Below are 23,396 nucleotides of genomic sequence, written 5' to 3'. Positions count from 1 at the left end.
GCTAACTATTAAAAAAAATTACTTGGAGTCTATCTGCTTAGTTTTTTAAATGGGACACTTAAAAAATTTAACTGTTGAATGGCTGTTATTAGGCAGATATATTCGAATTACCTGTAGGGGATAATTTTAGTTCTGTATTGTTTTATAATGTCATATTTTTGCTTACCACTTCATAATGGCAAATCAACTGAACACCACAAGAATTTCAATGCTGTTAAATAACATTTGCATTACTATATCTTATTTGAAATTTATAATCAACTATTAACGGGCTTATATTTACTGTCATTGTTTTATGTGTTCCTTAGATTTACAGAGTGAATTATCCAGCTAAAGTTGGAGAAGGTTAGTGCATAAAAAATTGTTTGGGTTCCCATTTCAATTTGACTTGTTAGATTAGCTTGCTGTTGTCACCTCTGAGGCAGTAGGGGACTTGCTGAAAAATCTTCCTCATGGATTTTTGGGTATTACAATAAATGTTAAATATGCCTGTATCTGTTAGAAAGAAAATAGAGTCCTGAATATGTTTGTAAAAACATAAGCCAAGGGCAGAAAGAGGAAGGAGTAGATGAGCTAATTATTCCAGCTGAAGATGTCACTTTGTGAAAATGAAACTGTAGAGTTTTTGAGATTTCTTTTGTATCATTTCTGTTGAATAAAGCTGGTATTGAAGTCCCAGGCCTTTGTAAAAGGACAGCGGCAATTCCTTGGCAAGAAGCTCAGTTGTTGAGGGAACTCGGATGCTTTATTCCCTGGCTCGGGATGCTGAGGGATGTGCCTGTTCTCCTTTCTTCAGCTTGCTGCTGCAAAGAGACAGTATTCCCTTGCTTTCCTTCAGTATAATGCTCTTCTTTCGCATGAGTATGGACAATCTGTTACTTGTAACTTCATAAAGAGTATTGAGATTTGCCTTTAAATAAACCAAAAGCATTTTCAGGTGCTGGTTGGGGAAGACATCTATACTTTTCTTTTTCTTCTAGAACTGAAGACTTACCCTGCTGAAGTACATAGAACTTTTTTTTTTTTTCATTTACTTTAATTTTGAATGCTTAAATAAATACTGCCATCTGAAAAAAGCCATTTGTATAAGGTAACATTAAAATTTAAGGTAACCTCTGTTAAGCTGATATGTGTTTTGGTAACGAAAAATACCTTTTGAAGAAGTATAGTAAGTTTGCTTTTCATTGCACTGAGTTCAGGTTTTTAGAGCCCTGATAGCATATCTGTGGCCTTTGTTGAAAATGTTGACTGTTCATTGATGAATGATTAACAGGTTGTTTTATTTAAAGGCACGTATCTGCTTCCTACTGAGCCAGTATAAAATCTGTGTTCTGAACATGCTCTGTGTGCAGTCTCTGTTTGAAGAATGCTGTGTGTTGATCCCAGAAACTTTGTCCTGCTTGCATGAAACTCTTTTACTTATCAATTTGCAAGGATTTAGTGCTAGCAGACTTTTCTGAGAGACTGAAGTTAAACGTGGCAGATTTCTATAGTATAATAATACAGAGCATTGCTGAGCTCTGAGAGAGGTCCTTATGTTCTTGAAGTTGCCAGATTGCTTAATGGGCTGTACAATTTTCATTCATGTTGTAGTGTCACAGAAGTATTTCTACTTTCTAATTTTTCTTCATCACTTTTCTAGCAAGAGTGCTTCACTGTTCTTAGCAGGAGAAAGGAACATGAAAAAGTCTGAAATCCATACCAAATAGCAAATGAATGTTGAAATGTTTGGAGTTTAAGTCATTTTGTGTGTGCGTGCATGGGCATGTTGAAGGACGTGTTCTTGTGATTCTGATAGTGAGAAGACAAAGAATCTCTTTTGGCAGATTTAATTCCGTGTTTATGAGCATTCAGAGTTTGTTAGTGCAAAAAAGAACCTCGGGGGGTGAAGTTCTAGCTAGAAGTCTTGCTTAGTGTTTAGCATATATTTAAGTTTCCCTTAACTGTGTATGTCTGGTTTTGGGAAAACAGCCATGGAAGTGGTCAGAAACTATTTTGATCTAGGTAATGCTTTGTCTATTCGGATTTATATATTGGCAGTGAGTAATGGTTTGGGTAAATGAAAGGAATACAGTTAAATTAATCCACTTTTAGGCTTGAAACTATTAAACGTTTTTGCAGAATACAGTCTTGAACTCAAAAAATGGTCATCTGAAAGGAAAGGGGGGGGTGGTGCAGGGCCCTGGAGCTCTACAGGGACATCTACTGGGACCTGCCCCTCCAGGACTCCCTTCCCAACTTGGGGAGGTGGGGGCGAGGGGGAGGTTGACCTTCCTGCCAACACTGGCATAGAAAGTACACTAAAGTTAATTTCAGAAAACTTTGAACTTTCTAAAAGCTATTTTTCTTATCAATAAATAAGAAATTCTTGACAAAATTGGCCTTGATAAGGTTGGGTGCTGTTGGACTGAGCGTAATTGTAGACACAACAACAAATCTCATCACATGACTTGACGTATGAGGAAGTATTGTTGTATGCTACGTGGTTATTTAAAATAGTTCCTGATAAAGTTGTATCTCTCAAAAATGTACTTATGAGCTAAGCTGTGTGTTGTTTTCAGATTGGTGGTTTTGCCTTTTTTTTTTTTTTTTAATTCTGTACCGAAAGCAGTAACTTCCAAGGGCCTTTCAAAAATCTTGCAATTCTCCCTTAAAAATCTGTCAGAAGAGAGAACAATAGGGAATGAAAGTAGCTGCAGGGTTGGCTGGCAGGACAGCTAGCTGTCTTGTTGCTTAGGACAAAAATTCTGGCTTTTCCTTGAAAATCAGAAGTTGGTATATTGAGTTTGGAAGCACTAAGCATTTGGAAGAAAATCCCTCATTACACTTTCATATCATGTTGCTGTTTTAAACGTCACTAATATGCTGCTGGAGTTGTGTGGCAGTACATTGGCTGTGAGCTCCCAGTATTAGCTTAGCACATCCATGTCCTGCAGTTTCATCTGGAGTTGTGCTGGTTGTATTCCTATGTGCTACTTGAGAAAATGTTCCTAAAACTATACCAAGCATTCTGTGTCACAGCCTATATAGAAAACACTTTTATTAATACACAGAACTGTTCTTTTAATGATGGCACCTAATTAAAACAAAAAAAGCAGCTGGCAAATGCGGTCCAGACAGCAAAGCCTTCTTATGGTCTTGTGTGGAAGAGGAATTTCAGGAGGTGAGGGTTGTGCAAGCCACCAGCGTCCCACTGCAGCAGCCAGGGTGCTTAGAGGTGCCACTTCCTTGAAACAGGGGAAGGAGCTGAAGGTTTGTGTGCTCTGTGGTGCAGGTGTGTGGTGTCATTTCAATGACAAGCCCTGTGGTTGTGTGGCAGGGTGATTTACATGGGAAATGCAGCTCTGCAGGCTATTGGGAAACCAAAGCAGGAACTGCAGTCTTGAATGAGGAGACATCTAGGTTTCTGCCCCAGCACCCTGGGAAATCAAGGATCGTCCCTGAAAGATGATGCTTTGTTCATAGTAGCGCTCTTTATGCTGTCAGTGCTTTCAAGATACACTCTACCAAAGGCAGCCATTCTACCCTCCTCACATAAAAAAAAGGCAGGCATGTGTGACCTGGATAGTAGAAAAATAGCCTTTTACTGTTCATCAAGTTTTTTAACAGATTTTTCCTTTGAATTAGGTAGAGGAGGGTACTAATTAGTTTTGGGTCTCTGATTTTGCCAGTGCTGCATTTTTTTTTTTTTTCAGCACTTGTGGTTTGCCTTAAATGTACTGTACTTGCTATATCTAGTAAGCTGTGTTTTCTCTTTTAAAGGCATGCAAAACAAGTCCATGCCCGTTATAATCTCATTAAGTTCCTCTCTAGCTGTTTCCCCCTTTGGTTGTGGATATTGCCCATATTTGGTTCTAGCTGTGGTGCAATCAGTTTATATCTGATTGTGTGGTATGATAAGCTGTCTTGCCTGAGCAAACCCTGATAATTTATGATTAGATGTGGCCTAGATTAGCATCTTATGATTTTAATGTTTAAAAGTACATTATAAAAGATCTTTTATAATGCAATAGCAACAAGAGGCACAAGGACTTGCCTACAGCAAAGCTTCTCAATTCAAACCAAGGGGATGGTATGAATTATATAATTTCTTCCCTTAGAGTGCCTAAATAATGTGCCCCAAAATACAGAGATGCCATTGCATTACCAGGAAACTCTTCAATTTGGTTTAATAATTATCTGCTTTCACAATTTTATAATCACAGCTCTTGTGAAAACACATGCTCTTGCATTCTGAATTGCATGTTTGTATTATACTTCAAAAATTGAACATCTGAAACTTTATTTCTCTCCTAAGCACCTTAGTGGCTTATTTAAAAGTACTCATGGTTTCAGAAAGTGCTGTGGACTTCTAACCACGACTTCTGCTGGCTGTTATGTTATAAAATTATTTATTAATGAGAAATTGTCGATGTAGGTATTTGTTGTTCTGGTTTTGTGCATGTATAGCAGGTGGGTAAGAATATCCACTTAATTTCTACAAGAAGAGAGCGGTAATCAAAACATTTGGTAGTGTTGCCTAAAATATTTTTAAATAAGCATCTGTTTGGAAAGGCATACAGGTAAACTGTCTAGGTGTTTTTCAGAGTTTCTTAGTCACAACATTGTGCTCATCTTTCCAGCTGGGCTTTCCGTTTAGATCATGCTGAGAAAATAAAAGTGCTGCTTTACATTCACCATCATTGTATTAGCAGTGAGGAGGAAAGGTTGAGGAACAATCTTTGCCTAACAAGTGACATCTCAGAAATGCTACTTTTTTTTTTTTTTAACAAGCTCACGTTACTTACAGTTTCTAAGCAATACTTGAACTGTAAAGCTGAAGTTTTCCAGCAAGGCAAGCATACAATTTTTTGATGATGACTCCAGTGTATTTCAAATCCACTGTAAGACATAATTAGCAGCTGTCATCTGGAAAAATGCTGAGAAATTGGTTCAGCATTAAATAAAGAGAGCTTGTGATATCTACCTTAGAATTAACAATCTAATGTTCTCCCACCCCAGCATCTTGTGGCTGTCCTTTGTGCTTTTGTACTTAACAACAAAAAGAGGAGTTTGTTGGTTTGTTTTGCTGCTGTATTCTGATTTGTAAGGGAGCATTCAAAAATTCATTTGCTCTTTAACAGTACATTTCTTCTCTCAATAGCCAACTACTCCACCAAGCCAAGGGAGGCCTGATTCACCAGTTTATGCTAATTTACAAGAACTGAAAATATCTCAGTCTGCACTTCCTCCACTACCTACAAGTGCTCCGGTCCAAATAAATGGGGAATGGGAAACCCATAAAGATACGACAGGACGCTGTTATTACTACAACAGAGGATCACAGGAGCGAACCTGGAAACCTCCGCGGTGGGCCCGAGATGCAAGCATTAATAAAGGGGATTCCCAGAGCCATGCAGATCCTGAGGTAGTTCCTTCTGAGATCACAAGCATTGAGATTGTAATGCATATGAATGCTCTTTTGTTGTGATATCTCTGAGTTTCAAGGTGTCAAGGAGTGTCTTAGTTTCTCTTTTTTGTTATGTGTCTTGGTATGAAGTAGTCAACAGTTTCACTCTTCAGTTACTTTTGTGTATGAGAATGTGTACATGAACTGTGTACAAGAGTACTAAGTTGTAAAAATGCCTGTAAAAACAGCTCCTCAGCAGGTATTGCAGCTTTTGACTAGATTATCTTCAGGCCATAAACATATTCTTTAGATATATCAATGTATTTCTTTTCATTATATAAACATTTTGCTTTTGGGAAAGCTTTGCTGCCAACCTCGCTTAAGAGAGTTGAAGCTTCCTGTGAAGTTATTTGTGTTAAAAGATAATTTGGGATAATATCTGAGGTGTCAATTTATTCTGTGCAGCCAGTTGGTAGGGAAAGCCAGACAGCGATGTCTGTTTATCTGAACTGCAGTGGTTCAGATTAAGCAAAGGAATAGTTGTGAGATGTATATTACTATTTAAATATGCTTAAAACACTGCTCGTGTTCAAACAGTACTTAGGTTAACCAGTTTCCTGATTGAAAGAAAAAGCAAATACTTCTCAAGAAATCTTCTACACAGTCCACTTTTTTATACCCTTTTCAAATATATATATAGTTTAGGTGGTTTTTTTTCCTGGGCCAATATATTTATATAAAGTATATATAGCACATATATATCTATCTATCTGTATATATCTATATATATCTATCTATATTTCCCAACTGTGGACTGCTCAAAAGTTTTTGATTGCTGGAAGCCTGTCATAGAAGTCTACCCCTGGAACAGTAGTAACAGAAACAGGAGAGAAAGAGAAAAAGGAAACCTTTCATTGCCTTTGGCGATGGTCTTCATAGTAGCCATGACATCCTCAAACATTTAAATAGCCAAATTCTCTTGCCACAGGCTAATGGCAGCAAGAGGTAAACAGGTGAAATGTTGGTGCCTTTCCCTTTGATATCTCTGGTGATGGTCTATTAATTTATCACTGACTGTCCTTTTGCTGGATAAGATTCTGATTTTAGTCTGGATAAGGTGATTACTTTTTTGAGTCGTAATTCTCCTTGTAGTAAGTGTAACTGGTTTTCTTGTTACCATCGTTCTTCCTTCTTTTCATGGAAGGTCTTGTAAGAATTCTTTCTCCCTTCCCATCTGCAAGTGATTCCTTTGATTCTTCCTCATACCCCTGTACCATGACTTCATCACATGGTTGCATCTTCAGAATGCTTCATTTTGTTAATTATTTTTTTTATTGCCCATAACATCTTTCAACTCAATTCTTCTGTTTATTTGTTATGCTTGAGGTATCACAGATTGGCCTTCAGGCAGTTATATCAAGTCTTCAGTCTTTGTGAGACCAGTGGATGATAATACATGTTTTGATTTTTAACTAGACACTAATTTGTATTTCCGGTAGCATAAACTCCTTAAGTAATTTGTGTCTTGAATGGATTATCAAAGTTTGAGTCTAGGGAGATACATGTTGCGAAGTCATCTCAATCCACTTACCAGCAGTCGTGTGTTGATTTTGAAGCTGTTTTGTTTTGTTTTTTTTTTTTGTTAATTCTCCCTTCCCCCCGCTTTCCTTTTCTGTTCTGCATTTGAGATTGTACATCACACTCCACTGTTTGTGTTCCTTTTCGTTTTTGACTAATACTTAAGATTTGGTCAAAAGTACTTTAAAAAAAAAATAAAGTAAAGGTTGAGATCCAAGCCTAAGCTACAGTAAAATATAGGGCATCCCAAATTTTGTCTGATTGTGAAGAATTAGAGTAAATATGTCCTAATAATTAGTAAAACTAAATTTAATTTATTATAATAAAGTTAAGTTGTTTTTTACACTAGTCTGAGTTATGCTCATTTAGTGATAAAAGAGCACATGCAGGAAGGTAAAGTCCTAGTTGTATCTTTACTAATTTGTCCTCAGAGGAGCTTGTATCTTATTAGGTAGCAAAATGTCAAGGTGATGTAAAAATGAGAACTTTGAATGATCACATATTCTAATATATGTGTAATACGTTAGAACATGAAATAGTTTATAGTCAATCTTAGAACTTTATGGTTAGGAAATTGAATTTTATTGGCTAATTAAGAAGGGACAGAATTGCACCTAATTTGTCAAAGAAGTTGGTAACAGACATGGCACAAACAGTTGTAGCTTATGACAGTTGTATGGTTTTTATATTTTTATATGGATGGGGTGTGGGAAAGCAGTGAAGTCCTATCGACAGGGCCTCTAGGAAAGTGTATAGATTTTGGAATTGCAGATAAAATGTATTAGAGGTAATGACTTGCTAAGGTATTTGAGGAAGGAGTGCTTAACAGTAACTAGGAGAAATTTGTGAAGTGAAGTGATTTAATTAAGTTGGACTGTAAAAGGAATGAGAATGTCACCATATCAGAGAAAGGCAAACCTCTAATACCCAGCTAGGAGGCCATAATGTGAAGCAGACATCAATAAGTTACCCAACAAGCTGTAGAAAAGCAAAGGAATTTCATTTAAATTCAAAACTACATTTAAAACATATGACCAAGGTGCAATTTCGTTCCCTGTTTTTTGTTCCAAAACAAACAAATGGTAATATAGGGATGCTAGCTTCTTTAGTTAGTGTTCTTTATTATTTTCACTTTTAGAAGTAGTAGTAACTTTAAAAACAAGACCAGTTAAGTGATAGAAGAGAGACAGTAACTGTTCCTATTAAATGCATGGTGATGAACTGGTCTCTGCCCCCAAGAATTTTCCAGGTAAACGGAAAAAAGCAAAGAAGTGATAATGTGGGGGACCTTTTCAGTAATTCCCTTTAGTGTCACAGCAAGTTTCTCACAAGGTGAAAGGTTGGGTAATTATCTGCTTAAGATGGCTTTATTTAAGTGTGGTATAGTATAATTGGGGATGGGACTCTGGGGAAAAAAGCATGGATCATACTTAAAAAGCATATAGGCAATTAATACAGAAAAAGTGTTGAAAGTGAAATTGAAAGCTGTTGAATGTGATTTGGCCAGCATTCTCTAACCCCTGTCAATGCAGCTCTAGCTGTTGTTCCTGCTAGCTGAGCGACAAGGAATGCCTTGGCTTGGCAAACTTTGTAACAGCTCAGGAATTCTGTTGAAGTTTAGATCTACAAAGGTACAGGACATGAGTTAAACCTTGAAGCATCTAAATATCATTACATGGATGCCTTACAGATAGGCACATTAACAGTCAATCTTACTGAACAGCAGTGATTTTTCTAGGAGAATTTTCATTTTTAGGTCTTCTGTTTAGTTTTACACGTGTAGGGTGTTTCTTCAGTATCAGGAGTTGCTTGGAAGAGGCACATACAAATGCAATATATTATTGCAATCCCAGCTGATAGTAATAATAAAAATGTCCAAAGTCTACTACTTTGACCATATGTCAATGCAATTAATATTTAACCATTGAAACAAGGTAAACAAAATACATGTATACAATACCATTCATTCACCTTCGAGCCTGCGCAGTGGATTTTTTAGGTGAGACGCAGCATGTGCGGAAGTGGACCCACCCTTTAATCCTAAGGTTCATCTGCCAGGGCCGAGTGAGCTTGGATGGTGGCAGCGAGGTCCTCAGGACGTAGGTTTAATTAGAGTATCCTTCTCTTAGATGGATGGCCTTACAGGGCTAAGCGAGCTCCGTCTGCCTGGGTTTGGAATTAGAGTTGTCCTTCTCCTAGGATGACTGCCAGAGGGCTAGCGAGCTCATCTTGCCCATGTATACAATATAGTTATCTTATAAAACAGTAGTTCAAGTGGGACCAATATCAGCAACTCCTCAGTCTTAATTCTGCAAGTATAAAAATGGGACTGAAGACTCCCCATAGTGGTTAGAAATTGGCACATCAGAGTTTCACATTACCCCACGTGCAAGAGAGGTAGCGTTGGTTAGTCTATAGTTTACATGCTCACATTCTGTAAACTGTGGAGGACACTTAAATTTTTTCATGTTCCTTTATTAATGATCTGAAAATTTCCTGTGGGTTTTGCTGTGCTTGTTAAGCTGGCTCATGTCAGTGGAGGGAGTTTGTCACACAAGTGATAAGGTACTCAGAGAAGTAACACCAAAAACTGATGTAGTAATCATTTGGAAATGTCACTAAACGTGTAGTCTCTAAACCCACTGACTTTTAAAAACAGTTTCTGATAATCAAACATTTTTTTGTAAGATTTAAGTTTTTAGGAGAGGTTTTTTCCTATTTAAAATTGAAATTCTGTTGTTCTCCTGCAGTCCTCTCCTTACAGTTTTTCTCAAAACTCTTATGCTAGTGTTGCTGAACAGTAGTCAGTATTTTACTGCTGTAGTTTCTGAGTAGCAGGATGTTCCCTCTGGAGTGTTAATGCCTCCTGCTAGCTGAGGATCCAAGACACTCTGAAAGGAAATCTACATTGAATTCCTCAGGAGACCATGGCATAGAGATATTATGGGAGATGAAAACAAGGAGATTTTTTTCTGATGCACGGAATGGATGCTTAGACTAAGACTACAATACATTAGCAAGGCGACGAACAAGGTTTACAGGGAACAGAAATTATTTGACGTGTGCGAAGTCTTTTTTCTGTATTGCGCACGTCAAACTTGTTTCTCACATTATGATTCGCTTCTATCTTCAGAAAATAATTTTGCATCTCAACTAGCTGTGCCTGGTAGAAAGCCTTGCTTCTGCATTGCTCTTTGTCATGTGCATCAAAGTTGGAAGAAGGAGAGTGGAAATTCCTAGTATTTTAGGATTAATTGCTCAAGTACTGTGAAGTGCTGGGGCATAAAAAGGTGCAACTGGAGTTTGAAGTTGTCCTTAATGATAAGTGTATTTTCAGATGTATTTGAGAAACAAAAAAGAATTTAGGTATGAAAGTTGTGATATTGCCAGAAAACCAAGTTAGCAGGTATCCCAGGTTTTTTGAGGCAATGCAGATTACTAAAGCTAACTCTCTTCATCATTCAGTAGGAATAAATTTAGATAAGCAAAAAACCCTGGAGTTTAAACTTGAGTAGATGAAACCTGGTATAGTGGAAATAAAAAAAAAGATGTATCAGTATAAACTAGTTGTTCTGAATATACTTTGAATTGTCTGTACTGTGAAAATGCATCTCATTCTTTGATGTAAGATATAAAATGTGAACTCCCTGAATTCATTACTATTCTCTTTCTAGTCAAATAATCTTTGATCTTTCAGATTTTAAAGCACTTTCATTCTCAAAACTGCCTTATATGTTTCTGACTACTTGTAGCATCTTTCATCAGAAGAAAACGACCACAGTTCTTGTTACAGCCAGTCAGATAGTCAGTATGGTTCTCCTCCAAAGGGTTGGTCAGAAGAGTTGGATGAACATGGTCAAACCCTATATACCAATGACTATACTAATGAAAAGGTACTTTTTCCTTCTTCTCATCACGTGTTCTAAATCTTTTCCACTAATTCACTCCTAGAAATGAAATCTGCATTTCCAAAAGTGAAAAGCATTCCTCAGGAGTATCTCCTTTTGTTTTCTTAAATATACATGAAACTTTAGCAACTGAACTGACTTTTTTTTGTATGTATGTCCTTTGCTATTTAAAAAGTTTTCTTATTTCCGGTTGTATATCAGATATTATTAAATGAACATATTATGTATAGTTTTTATAATTCCCACCCTCCCTCATCCTCTGGGTTGTACTTCAGGAATGAGCTTCATACCAATATAATGTTTTTCTTACTGTCCTTTCAGAGCTGCTCTTGTCTATATAGACCTTCCAGTCAGGATGGTTTTGAACTGAATATAATATAATACAATACAACTTTATCAGTTTCATAATTTCCTTTATCAGATATTTTCAATACTGCTTTCAGATTTAGACAAACTTTGTAATTAAACTACAGCCATATCAGCAGATTTGTGCTCTATTCTTATTGTCTAATTGCTACAGACAACTTACTGTTATTCTGGGCATGTCATAAGAATTTCTCCCACATAGGATAAAGGGCAGTAATTGCTTATATTTGCAAAGCAGTCCATTTTTCTAATTGTTGACTAAAGTTGCATTTTGGTTTTTTAAACTTCTAAAGTGTTCACTGAAACAGTCCTTTTTTAATTGTATTATAGCACCACCTCTTCTCCAGTTGAAATATGCAAGTTTTATTTGCAAGAAGTTTTTAAATAATTGAGTTTTATCTCAGTTTTGGAATTTTATCCTGTTTAATCTGTTTCTGATAAACATCTGTAGAGAGCATATCTCTGTTTTAGCAAATATGCTGACATTTTTTTTAAATTGCACTGGGATTGATAGAGAACAGTGTTTCCTATCACATTTTATTGGAAGATGATTTTGTGAAACCTGCTTGAGCCAAGAGCCTTGCTGTGAGAGTTTCTGTGCATATTCTTCTGCAATATTCTTGTAGATTTTTGCTCATCACAATTCTTTCCTTTCTGCATGACCAGTCCCAGGTGTCATGGATTTACCTCTTTGATTGTAGGAGTTGCTTGTAGAGGTTACAGAAATTATATTGTCTTCATGTTTTATCAAGGAACTGCCATCTCATGTTCCCATTAATGTTTTTTAAAAGTTGTTCAACAAATGCATATATCTCTTAAATTATCAGCAGTTGCTGGCTGAGCTTCTTGTAATTTTATGTATAAGATCCTGACACGGATGTGATGGAAAGATTGTGCCTCCTTAAATTGAGAACATAATGGTGATGAGAATGAGATATGCCAACTTAAAAGAATATCTATTCATCACAATCTCTTGTATGATATTGCAGGACTGTTTTCTGAGGAGTTACAGAAAGAAAAGATGTTAATGAACCCAATTCAGAATGTTGTTCTCATTGCAATCTAACCTTGGTTAATTAATGTAGGTTGTGCATTAGACACTGCTGAAGTGGATGGCACTTTATTAAAAATTAACTTTAAATCTCAGGTCTCAGAGATTTTGTTTTGGCTGTCACTGATTACATTTTGTATCATCACATTTCTTTCTGCAGTGGATAAAACATGCAGATGAACAAGGTAGACCATACTACTACAGTGCTGATGGTTCCCGATCAGAATGGGAGTTACCTAAGGTGAGTGACCTAAAAAAGAAACTTTAACAGCTTGGGGCTTTCCCCTTCTCCTGAATACATGTTCTATGGGGCCTTTAATGAGACTTATTCACCACAAGAGGACTTAAATATTGCACTTTGTTATTTATTGCATTTTTGTGTAATTTTTGATTCTGAAGAGGAAAAAAATATACTTGAGGACATGAAAAATGGATGTATGTAATTATTCAGATGTCAAAGGAGATCTTGTATCTCTGCTGAACTGAGCTTTTCATGCAAGGCTGCAGAATAATATCTGTGATTTTGCTGTGATAAGGAAACCTTTATAGGAAAAAAAGAAATTTTTTTTCACTGAAAAATGTCCCTGAGAAACTGGTCTATTTTTAGTAGCCTCCTAAATGCTTGTAAGACAACTGTTGAAAAACAAAAGTCTCAGCAGAGTTTTGTGGTATCTTTGAGGATGACACAATTTCACATGCTTGTGTTCTGGTATTTATTAATTTTGTAATGAAAATAGAAATTTGTAGGGAAGTGACAGATCTAGGGACACTTGGTAGTCTGAAGCTGTACCTAATACTATTTAATTCTCATTTTCACTTTGAAAAACTATAGGGCATTTGTCATAATGATATTGTTGTATGCATCTTTTCTCCTATTAGGATGCTTGTTCAATCCTACATAGTAAGGTGTGACCAGTAAAAAAATTGTGTTTCACACGGACTTGTGTGCATAAGTGTATGAAAGAGCATGTTTCTCCATTATTGTTTCATCAGTACAAAAATCAGTGTCCTAAGTCACTTTCACTTTTAAAGGAGCAACCTTAATAGATAGTGCTTTCATAATATTTGTGAGAAAATATTTACATCTAAGTTTATGAGTGAAGTTAAGTACTAAGCTGTTTTGTTATGTTAGTAGAAGAATTTGTATCTGAGTCACTGAAGAGTTGAGTTTTGTTTGGGAATTCTCCTATGTTAGTCTGATGTTAGATAAATTTTGTAACATGCATAAATATAACAATATAATCTGTACCTACTGGTTTTAGAAGCTATGTAGCTATTGCTTTATTATCAGATTTATTAGACGTCTGAAAATCTGATAGACCAGGTTTCACCAGAAGCAATTATTGGTTCAGTATATATAAATGAAGTTAATTTTGGGGAAAAATGTCTTGAGTACTTCTTTCTATGACTTCTATAATGCAGAAAGTTTTGACTTGGAAGAAGCTGGTTTTCATTAAAATGGATTGAGTTTGGATTTGAGCTAAATAGCAAATTACCTTTAATCCAACTAGAATAAGTCACAAAGATAATCTAGTACCGTTACCTGAGGCTTATTAGGATTTATTCTAATATTTATTAGTGCATGCTATTTTAGTGATTCTAAAAAAATCTGAGTTCTGTTGTATTAACAGCCCCCTCCAGAATGAAACATAGCCTTTGTTTTGGAATTCGTGATCTGATATGCTTTAGTTCTTGTTTATATGAAAGTCATCACATATTACTGTTACAAATTTTCCTTGAAAATTATTTCTTGTTATTCATATGGGCAGAATGTACTTTTTAATTCCTTCTTGAAACTAGTAAATCTTGGCTGGCAGCAAATGTAAGGTTAACAGAAGAAAATGAGCAGTTGGCTCTTGGATTCATGATCCAAGAGCCTATGTATTTCCAGAAATCCTTAGCTTTTAACTTTAGATGCTGTGGAATAGATTATATATTTCAACAAAAGATTTTGGCTAGTTTATATAACTATATATTTGGAGATGTTATTCTTATAACATAATAACATAATTAAGTGTGATTGAAGATTAGTCTCTCAAAGATCTTGCTGGAGCTGGCTCTAAACGTACTTAGAACAAATGAATTGGAAAGACAATGCAGACCACAAAACTGCTTTGAAGAAAAATAATCTATATTGAAAACTCTCATGAGTAATGAAAGAAAACCATGGAAACACTTCGGTGTTATAACACTTGCTTAAATGAAAAGTAAGTTACCAGGAAAAAACTCTACTCTTGGTCAGTTTTAGATCCCAGTGTATTTAGCTCAAATATTGCTTTCCAAAACTTGTGAAATAAAGTGATGGAATAGCATGATCATGTAGTGCTGTTAAACCAGAAAAAGAAGATAATCCTTTTGTTAGATGATTCTTAATAATCTGAACTTCTTTAGAACTAAAAATAGTTCAGAGGTTTCTGGAAATAGCACACTAGCTGAGCTAATACTGTGACATTAAAAATCTTCATGGTAATAGCATTAACTGTAAATGTGCACATGCTTGGGAATAACACAGTATTCTTGTACGTGTATTAAAAATTATGAGGGTATATGTTGGGAAGGGAGGGCAGTTACAAAACAAATTACTTTAGACAGTCTCACAGAAAGCCCTCCAGTCATGTGAATTTAAATAACATCTAGGAATAGCTGAATGCCTCTGGCTGAAAGCTATGTTTCAGATGGAGTAGCTTTGACAACTGCTGCAAAGTCTATTAAGGCTTATGACGAGTGTGACCCAGCTTTCTGTAGTGTAAGAGAAGAACATAGTGAATTAATCTTTAAAATGGGTAATAATATTTTAACCATAGTCTCTACTACATCTTGCAAAAGACTTTGAGTTTTCTGCTGTGCAGCATTCTGTTGGATTTTGCCAAACCCAAAACAACCAAACAACAAAAAACCCAACAAACTAACTAATAAAAGTTCATTCCTGCTCAGATCACTATGATAAAATATTTTTATTTCCTGTGTAGTGAATGAACAATACCTAAATCATGCTGAGAAGGGCTACAGCCCTATTCCAGAAACCTAGTTTTCTAATATGAGTTTTATGACTTTAGCAAATGAGAAATCTGTATTAAGGGTGGGGGTAATTAAATTGATCTCAGGAGTGAGAACACTCTAATTTCTAAAGTTTTTAAAAAAGTTAATCTATCAAAATGACAAAAAAAGTCAGGAAAGCTATGTAATAAATATTGAAAAATAGCTCAAAGGCGAGTTAGAGAGGACAACCTAATAAAAAGTAGAGATTAAAGATCTCTCTGATTTTTAAAATGCATTCCTAGGCCAATACCTGCCCTCCTTCGAGTGAGCTTTCTGATCCGAAAGTAGCCTTTGAAAGAAAATAAATGTATACTATAATCCTCTGGAGTGAACTCATAGTTTTGGTGTTAATATTTACAGACTGTGCCATTGCAATTGCATGTTTTCTTCTCACAAGTGCCTGCAGCACAAGCTCCCCTTGCTGTATCCACAGAGGAAACAGAAGGTGGAGGAGCTTAATTTTTAGCAGTCTTAATGGACCAACACTCTGTTAATTCACTCTGTGCACTGTCAACATGGGGTATGAGCTCAGGGACCTCAGTTCTGGTACTCGGGGAGTGATTTTCCTGTGGAGACCCACATGCTGTCACACAGAGCATGGTAGCTGAAAAAATGACAGTAAAACATGATGCAGGTCATGTCAGGAAGATGTCACACGATCATATGGTGAAAGGAAATAAAGATGCAAACATGTAAAGAGGGCTTGGTTGTCTTCTGGTAAATTTGTCTTCTTCTGAGCTGCTGCTTTTGAGGTTACAAACTGTGTGTGTTGGCAGTTGTATCTACTGCAAGTCAGTGTACTAGACAGTATCATTAACAATACTGAATCAGCTTGACATTCTTGTCCTAAAATTTTGTATTGCTTGGTGGAAGTTGAGACAGTCTAGCTGGTCCAAGGATCTAAATTGTTTTTAATGACATAAGTGGTACAACAAACCTGTGATAAGTATGAGAAGACTTTTTTTTTTTTTCCCCTTTTGCCTTTCTCTTTAATATGTATATTTGTACTCACAAAGCCTGGTTTGGTCTTCCTCATTTGTCCTGGTGTTTGTGGTTCCCACCTGCCTTCCCTCCTCCCAGATAAGATGAGGGAGGAGGGGAAAGTGCCCCCAGCTTTTGCTTAGGCAAGCAGCAGGACCTGTGGCAATCAGTGCTGACTTAGAGCGCTCATCAAAGATGAGCAGTCTTGGTGATCCTGAGGATTAAAAGGTGAAGCAATGGGCATCCAAGACAGCAAAGCAAACAAAACAGGTTATCCAGAGGTGTCTTTCAGTCACTTGTGCGTTAGAGTTAGAGCTGCTTGTCCCAGTGGTCTCTTCATTCTATGTGGGTTCTGTTCCTTCAAGTGCAGCTGATACCTCCAACTGCTACCACCCAGGCATCCTATGGCAGAGAATGAGGAATCACTTTCCCTAGAGAAGGAAAGGGAATGAAGTCCTTAAAAAGATAAAAATATTTCTTATTTATTTATTTATTTATATAGGTAAAAAAAAAAAAAGCGATACTGATTTAGTTGATAAGAAAAGCATAAGCTGTAATGTAGGTGTTTATGACAACACAAAAAAAGTTTGTTCAAAGCCAATGACAGTAGTAGCACTAGAGAATTGTTTTGTTCTGAGGCAACATTTAATTTTTAAAAAAAAAAGAATCTTCTATTTCAGACAGTGTATTGCGACAACTGCCAATAACATATTGCTAAAGGGTACTAGGATAGCACAGTAATTTTTTTAAATGCTGCTGTTCTGATCACTGATTGCGTGAAGGTAAAATACTTGACTTCAAGTCTTTACTGACTTTCAGTACCCATTGCTTCCCAGTCTTTTCTCCCTTCACCCACCCAGTTCCTTTCATCTGGCTGAGAATTTGTCAACACAAACCAAGAAGAATATTTTTTCTTTCTTAAAGCTGACATATCTGTGTCATCTCTGTAAGAATGGGGACAACTGCTACAAATAACTTGGAGGTGTTACATTTATTTCAGCCACAATTAGGCTAGGACAGAGCCTTGAGCCATGCCACATATCAGGTTAAAATTAAATATAAATCACTCAGCCAGTTGAGAGGGTTACAAAATTTTATACCAAGGCAAAGAAAGCCTCTACATAGACAGTGAAGATATTGAACAAATTCAGCAATAAAAAGAATACTGTGTGACCTAAATTTATACCACTGTTGTCCTTAACCTACACCAAGAGCTGTTACAAGAAGATGTCTGTTTTACTTGGTGTGTATATTCAGAAAATGAATAAATTGCTGATGTGCTCACTTTGTTATAGGAGATGCTCCTGATGAAATGGGGAACAAACTGAGGTTATGATGGGTTCATGTGATGTGACAAATTTGAGTTTGTGAAGGATTTTCAAGGAGCAAAAGTGTGTATATTTTGAGTTGTGTGCTACATTATAGAAAAGCTTTAGAATTCGGAAAATAGCATTGCACCCTAAAAAGATGCTATAAAGGCACATGGCTATAGCAGAGGTTATCCTGCCAGTCAATGTGCAGTCTTGGATGGATCAGTTTTATTGCAGTGTAGGGCCCTTGCCTGATCTAAAGATTATCCCAAGACTTAGGCCTAGAAAGCCTTCTTAGAGTTATGTTAAAACAAGATTTTGTGTGAGGGGAGGCAAGCCCAGCCTAGTTGCTTATTGTTGCTGGTAAACAGTGGTAAATATTGTAAAATGCATGTGGGAGAGACAGCAGTTCCTCTGGAAGTGGGTGTCCTGTAGAGGATCAGTAAGTGAATCAGAGCTGAAACTATTCTGCAAGGGCTTTTTGAACTAAGATTGGGTCAGAGCAGACCAAAGAGTAGAAGAGTGGCGTCATCCAACCTGGTGAGGCTACTGGCTCTGGCTGCTTCCCTCTAGCTGGTGGACTCTGCCTGGTCTAGAGGATGGGGAATTCTGTTGGACAGTATGGAATCTGGAGCAGTGTCTGAATCTCACTCTGATTCTCCTTGGAGATCACAGATCAGTTCATGTAATTTAAAAGTGGAGGCTTGTCTTGACCCAAAAATATATAAGCTTTTTATTTTCACATCACTTCCCCCCACAACCTCGCTAGTTTTACTATTTATAATGTATAAAACAAACAAACAAAAAACAAACCCTGCATAAAGATCTGAGCAAAAAAAAATGTTTACTTGAAGTCTCTATTGTGAGAAAATGGGGCAAAAATGTCAAATGTTCCCTTTAAAGACTTGTCAGTTTACTGACACTGTTTGTATCACCAATGCAAATTATTTAAACTGCTAAGATGCATATAGCTCAGTGTTTCAGAGTTTTCAGCAGAGCTTTGTTGATGAGCTCCGTATACTGTTGCTTTGCTTTCTTGTTATATATGTTTAATAAAACTTAAATTTCATATTACAAGTCCTTTCTCCTTCAAGATGGTGTTGTCTGTTAGATAAGTTAACTCCTGATGTCTTGTGATAGTATCAGAGGCACCTTTTAAATATAGAACACCTGTAATTAGGCTTGTGCCTATATCCTAACATAATTTAAGTCTATGTTAAGATATGGGCACATATCTGAATGTATGTTAGGATATGTGCCCATATCTTAGCATAGACTTAAATTCAAGATACATTACTTTAAAATACGTCTTTGTTTAAACTCAATTCCTCAAGTTACTCAAATGGAAAGTGCACTGAGGATTTCCATAAATAATGTACACCGGTGTCACTAAAGTGTAAATCTATTTCTGAAATAAGCAGTTCTGTTTCATAGCAAGAAATGTGTTTGAATTGCCTACTTAAATAGGTTAGAGCTGCTGCAAGGAATAATGTTTGTTGCAGCCATTTGTGATTTAGACATAGTTTAACTGAAAATTGTTTAGATTTTAGTTGTAATACTGACGGGCAATTTTGTTGCAGATTGCTCAGCTTGTTGCTGCAGTTTGGGCTGTAGGAGCATCTGTAGAGTGGGTATTTCCGTAACAAGAAAGTAAGCCAGTATTAGAGCCCCTGTAGCATGAATGATGTTTCAGCTTTTGATTTAACAAGGAGACTAACAGAGAGTTGCTTGAAACCTCACTATTGTAAGGAAGCAGTTGTCATGTGAGTGTAAATGTGCTGAATCCAGTACAAAGGCAGTGCAGGCTCGGAAGCGAATTCCTGCAGTGACAGCCAATACATTTCTGTCTGTACATGAGCTACCAACTTTTATTCTCGGTACTGCAAGATCCATTCACCAGGGAGTATTTTTCTCTCTTGTGCCTATTGAAATAATTTATTGAAACATTAGAGTTATTTAGCTTTTAAGCATCTGTTGACTTATTGGAGCATTATTTCACTCTTCATAGTGAAATACAAAGCTAACTCAAGCATCGTGACTACCATGGCAGTAGTAATGCTGGTTCTTTATTTGGGCAATAAATACAACTATTATGCAATTTAACTTAGATTTAGCATTTATGTTGTTTAGGTTAAACCTTGCCATGCTTTGTTGTTATATGCAGGTATAGGTTGTTCTGTCTTAGAAGACCTGAGGATCTGAGCTTACAGTAGGAATCAGTAGTAAAATCATAGAACTCGATGTGCTTGCAAAGATTATTGATTTAGCCTTCTCAAATAAAAGGGGCACTTGACTTTCCTTTGTTACTTTTTACCTAGTGGATTCTAGTGCTTTACAGGACTCCAAAAATGCTGCCTTAAATTTCTTTCTATGTGTAGATTTTAGTTTGATAATGACTAGAAAGAACGAGATTTTTTTAATGACTTAAAAACCCCGTATGCTGATGTTGTCTTTTCTTGTTTGTATTTTTAGTATTAAACTTTGTTTAAAATATTTTTAGAACTTTTTACAATGTATTGATTGTTATGATGTAAAATGTCAACACTAGTAATGATAAGTATGCTACAGTTCTGAGATCTAATTAAATGCTGTGCTCTTCTCATGACCTTCACATTTTCTCAGTCTCTATATCTTTGCATGAGTTACTAGAAAACCTATGTTATGATGAATACAGTCTGTCCTTGGCTGTTACAGCTCTAATAAGTCTTAAAATTATTTCCTACTAAATATTTATTTTCCATGCTTATAGAATGTGTAGATTTGTACATTGTGTGTATGTCCCACACCAGAAAATTCTTTTATAAGTAATTTGGTGTGTTTATTATGAAAAAGCAAGTCCTCACCCTCAAGTTTTCTCTCCTAGACATCCCAAATCTTTGGGTTAAAAAGAGTTATACCCAGGCAATTTTAAGAATTTAGGTACCTTACTGCAGGATAATAGGGTTTTCTTTTTCTTACACATGAACTGGATAGGTGCTATAGTACTGTCAGTGCAATATGAAGAGTGAATGATTAAATCTTGTATTTACTGTAATTTCTTGGTGGTTCTCAATGCCCTGTTGGGTTGCAAAATCAGCAGTAAGCTCTTGCACAAGAAATTGAATATCTCTCTGCCAATGGAGAGTTATCCCAACAGGCCAGTCTTAGTCACTGCTTCAAAGAGGACTAAAGGAGAAAGAGTTCTGAAGACCAAATGCAAAATAAAACCAAGACTGTTTTCACATCCTTGGTGACAGTAGGAATCTGAAAGTTTGCACTGTTTAGGCATGTGAGTGGTATGTCCAAGTCTTGTTTACATGAATCAGATTCTACTTACACTTTTATTTTTCTCTTCTTTAGTATAATGCTTCACCACAGCAGCAGAGAGATATAATAAAGAGTAGGAGTCTGGACAGGAGGCTACAGGAACCAATAGTTTTAACAAAATGGAGGCACAGCACAATTGTGCTGGACACCAACGACAAGGTAGGAGCAAGCTGAACAGCACGCTGAAATACCAGCTGTTTCTGATGTTTGAAGTATTTAATGTAACAGATATGAGTAAGCATGAATTTCTGAAATTTCATTTTTATGTTCTCTTGTGTCGTGTACAACATTCAGCAAAACCAAGGGCTGTTCAATAACTTTACTACTGTTACTTTGTGGATAGTAGCTCTTTTCTTGTTGTCCTTGAAGTATTTTAACTAGTGCTAGTTCAGGGGTTGGCATGTACAGCAATTTTACTTATGATTGGGAATTTCTCACTTCAGTTTAAGCTATGAATTGTAATTAGGGTTTGTATTTGAGAATTATGGATGTGGGCAAGGCTCTTCTGTAAGGTATAGTGATATTTCAAGCTTGAATGTTTTAATTGTAGGAAACACCAAGTAGAAATACACTTGAAAGATTGCAGACGAATAATTGAAACATACATAGAATTGAAATAAAAATTGCATTTGCTAAAGTAAAAACTATGACATAAAGATTTAAATAGTAGTGTTATATACTGTATTTATCTTTTCAATGATGGTTCCTTTGGGTGCCACTGTAATATCTCGAGGAAAGAAGAAAAACTGTGTGTGGTTATCGCAGAGTTTTAATGTTGTTATTGAAGGGCAGAGGATGGTACTGAAAGTGCTGAAACGCTTGGCTTTGATCCTGTCCAGAGCTGAGCTGGTGTTTAGTCTGAAAAGAGCTGTGGGTCAGTAAAAACAAAAGCTGTTTTCTGCCCCTTTTTGATAGTCTGTTTTGGGCTGCACAGTAGCAGATTCTGTTTAGGCCAACAAGGAGATGGGGCCTCTCTCTCCCTTGCTCTCCCTCTGCCTGTCTCTCTTCACTTTGACTTTTGTCCCAGCCATTTCTGCTTGTGCTGGGACATTCTCCTCATCCACAGGCAGAGCTGATGTGAGCTGAGCAGGGAGGAACTGAAATGGGTGGTGTAGGGTGGTGACTTGCTGGTTTCTTTAATTTCACTGCAGTCTGTCCCAAGATTCATGGAAAATGAAATACTTTGTGATGCTGAAATATTAGTACAGAGTACTCAGAATGAGATACCAGGAAATGGCATTGTAAACTCCATTTTCCTAAAGATACAAAAAAAAATGAAATGAATGTAGATTTGGGAGTGTAAGGAAAAGCCTGTGAGTAGGCTTGTGTAATCACAGATGTCAAAAGCAAATTTAAATGCACAAAACACAGTAGTTGTAATGAAAAGGGATCTGCTACTCAGAACTTTACTTGCTCGACTTGTTGTTTCCAGTACATTTTCATGGACTTCCTTTTCAGGAGTTGACTTAGTTCTTCAGAATAGGATTTATTGGATTTGATCTTGAGCTTTTGAGTTGTCAGTTTAGAATATATCCTATGTGGTGTTGAGGAGGCAGTGGACCATGGTTGGCTGGGGAGTTTGCACCTGTGCGCATTAGTTTAGGTTGAGCGATTCTGAGATCCCGCTACTGCTCCTTTCCCCTCCTCCTCCTCTTCCTCTGCCTTACACATCCTTCTGTACTCAGTGTGTGTTGTGGCACTGCATGAGAGACAGCCGAGATGGAGCCTTGATAAATCAAAACTGAGTAGACACTTCTAGCTTCATGTGCAGTTTATGCCTTGCAGGTATGAACAATTTTGTGGGAGGTAGCTTAAAGTTTTTGCTTTGCTTTTAAAGTAAGACTTTTTAATTTTTGGCGTAAGATTTACTTCTGTTTTGAAAAGACCTTCATGTAGTGGTACACTGAATGAAGAAGCTTTTGTAACACATTGAATAAGTGGAGCTGTTTACATTTCTTCAAGTTGCAGTATTCAGGTATCAAGAACTTAAACACAGTGAAGCAAAGATGAATGTGTATAAATCATAAGTTTAATAAGCAAAAGAAATTGTATATGTCAGCCTTATTTGTAAAGCCTAAGGCAGTAGGCTAACATTCCTTTAACAGCTTCAAAGCATGTAGGCAGCATGTATTTTTTAATGGTAAGGAGACTTATAGTTCATATAAAGCACAACATTAATGCTTTGAGAAAATTAAAAATACGTAGTGGAGCATTAAACTTTTTTGTGGAAAGACAAATAATTTTTAGTGCATTAATGCACCTGTTTTATTACCACTAGCAGGCACACTGTTAGTATATTTGCTTTAAATTATTATCTGAAAAGGAAATAGTTTATTACTGTAAATACTGGGTTTCTTGTTCCAGAGTTGCTTCCTGTGTGAAAGCTATCCCAAATCCAGATGAAATAGGAAGGAAAACAACTGGTATTTGTCTGGATAGGCACATGAACCGCAAGTTTGCTTTTTAGC

The 23,396-nt window shown here is 36.5% G+C and overlaps 1 protein-coding gene across 10 annotated transcripts in view; it reads left to right on the top strand.

Annotated features, from left to right (window-relative positions):
• The window catches only part of ARHGAP12 (Rho GTPase activating protein 12), a 76,242-nt gene that overhangs the window by 27,472 nt on the left and 25,374 nt on the right, over positions 1 to 23,396 (top strand). For 4 of the 10 annotated variants that reach the window (XM_027686897.1, XM_027686896.1, XM_027686899.1 and 1 more), the window contains exons 3-6: positions 5,144 to 5,407; positions 10,720 to 10,860; positions 12,453 to 12,533; positions 20,962 to 21,087. In XM_027686897.1, coding sequence (XP_027542698.1) covers positions 5,144 to 5,407; positions 10,720 to 10,860; positions 12,453 to 12,533; positions 20,962 to 21,087 — 612 coding nt within the window. The remainder of the gene's footprint in view (positions 1 to 5,143; positions 5,408 to 10,719; positions 10,861 to 12,452; positions 12,534 to 20,961; positions 21,088 to 23,396) is intronic. The other 6 variants (XM_027686903.1, XM_027686902.1, XM_027686901.1 and 3 more) reach the window with 4 other exon arrangements.

This window comes from Neopelma chrysocephalum, unplaced genomic scaffold, assembly GCF_003984885.1.
Source record: "Neopelma chrysocephalum unplaced genomic scaffold, ASM398488v2 Primary Assembly neopelma1_72, whole genome shotgun sequence".
NCBI classification, from domain to species: Eukaryota; Metazoa; Chordata; class Aves; order Passeriformes; family Pipridae; genus Neopelma; species Neopelma chrysocephalum.
Note: the sequence above shows the minus strand (reverse complement) of the source record. Positions and strands in the feature narration are given on the sequence as shown.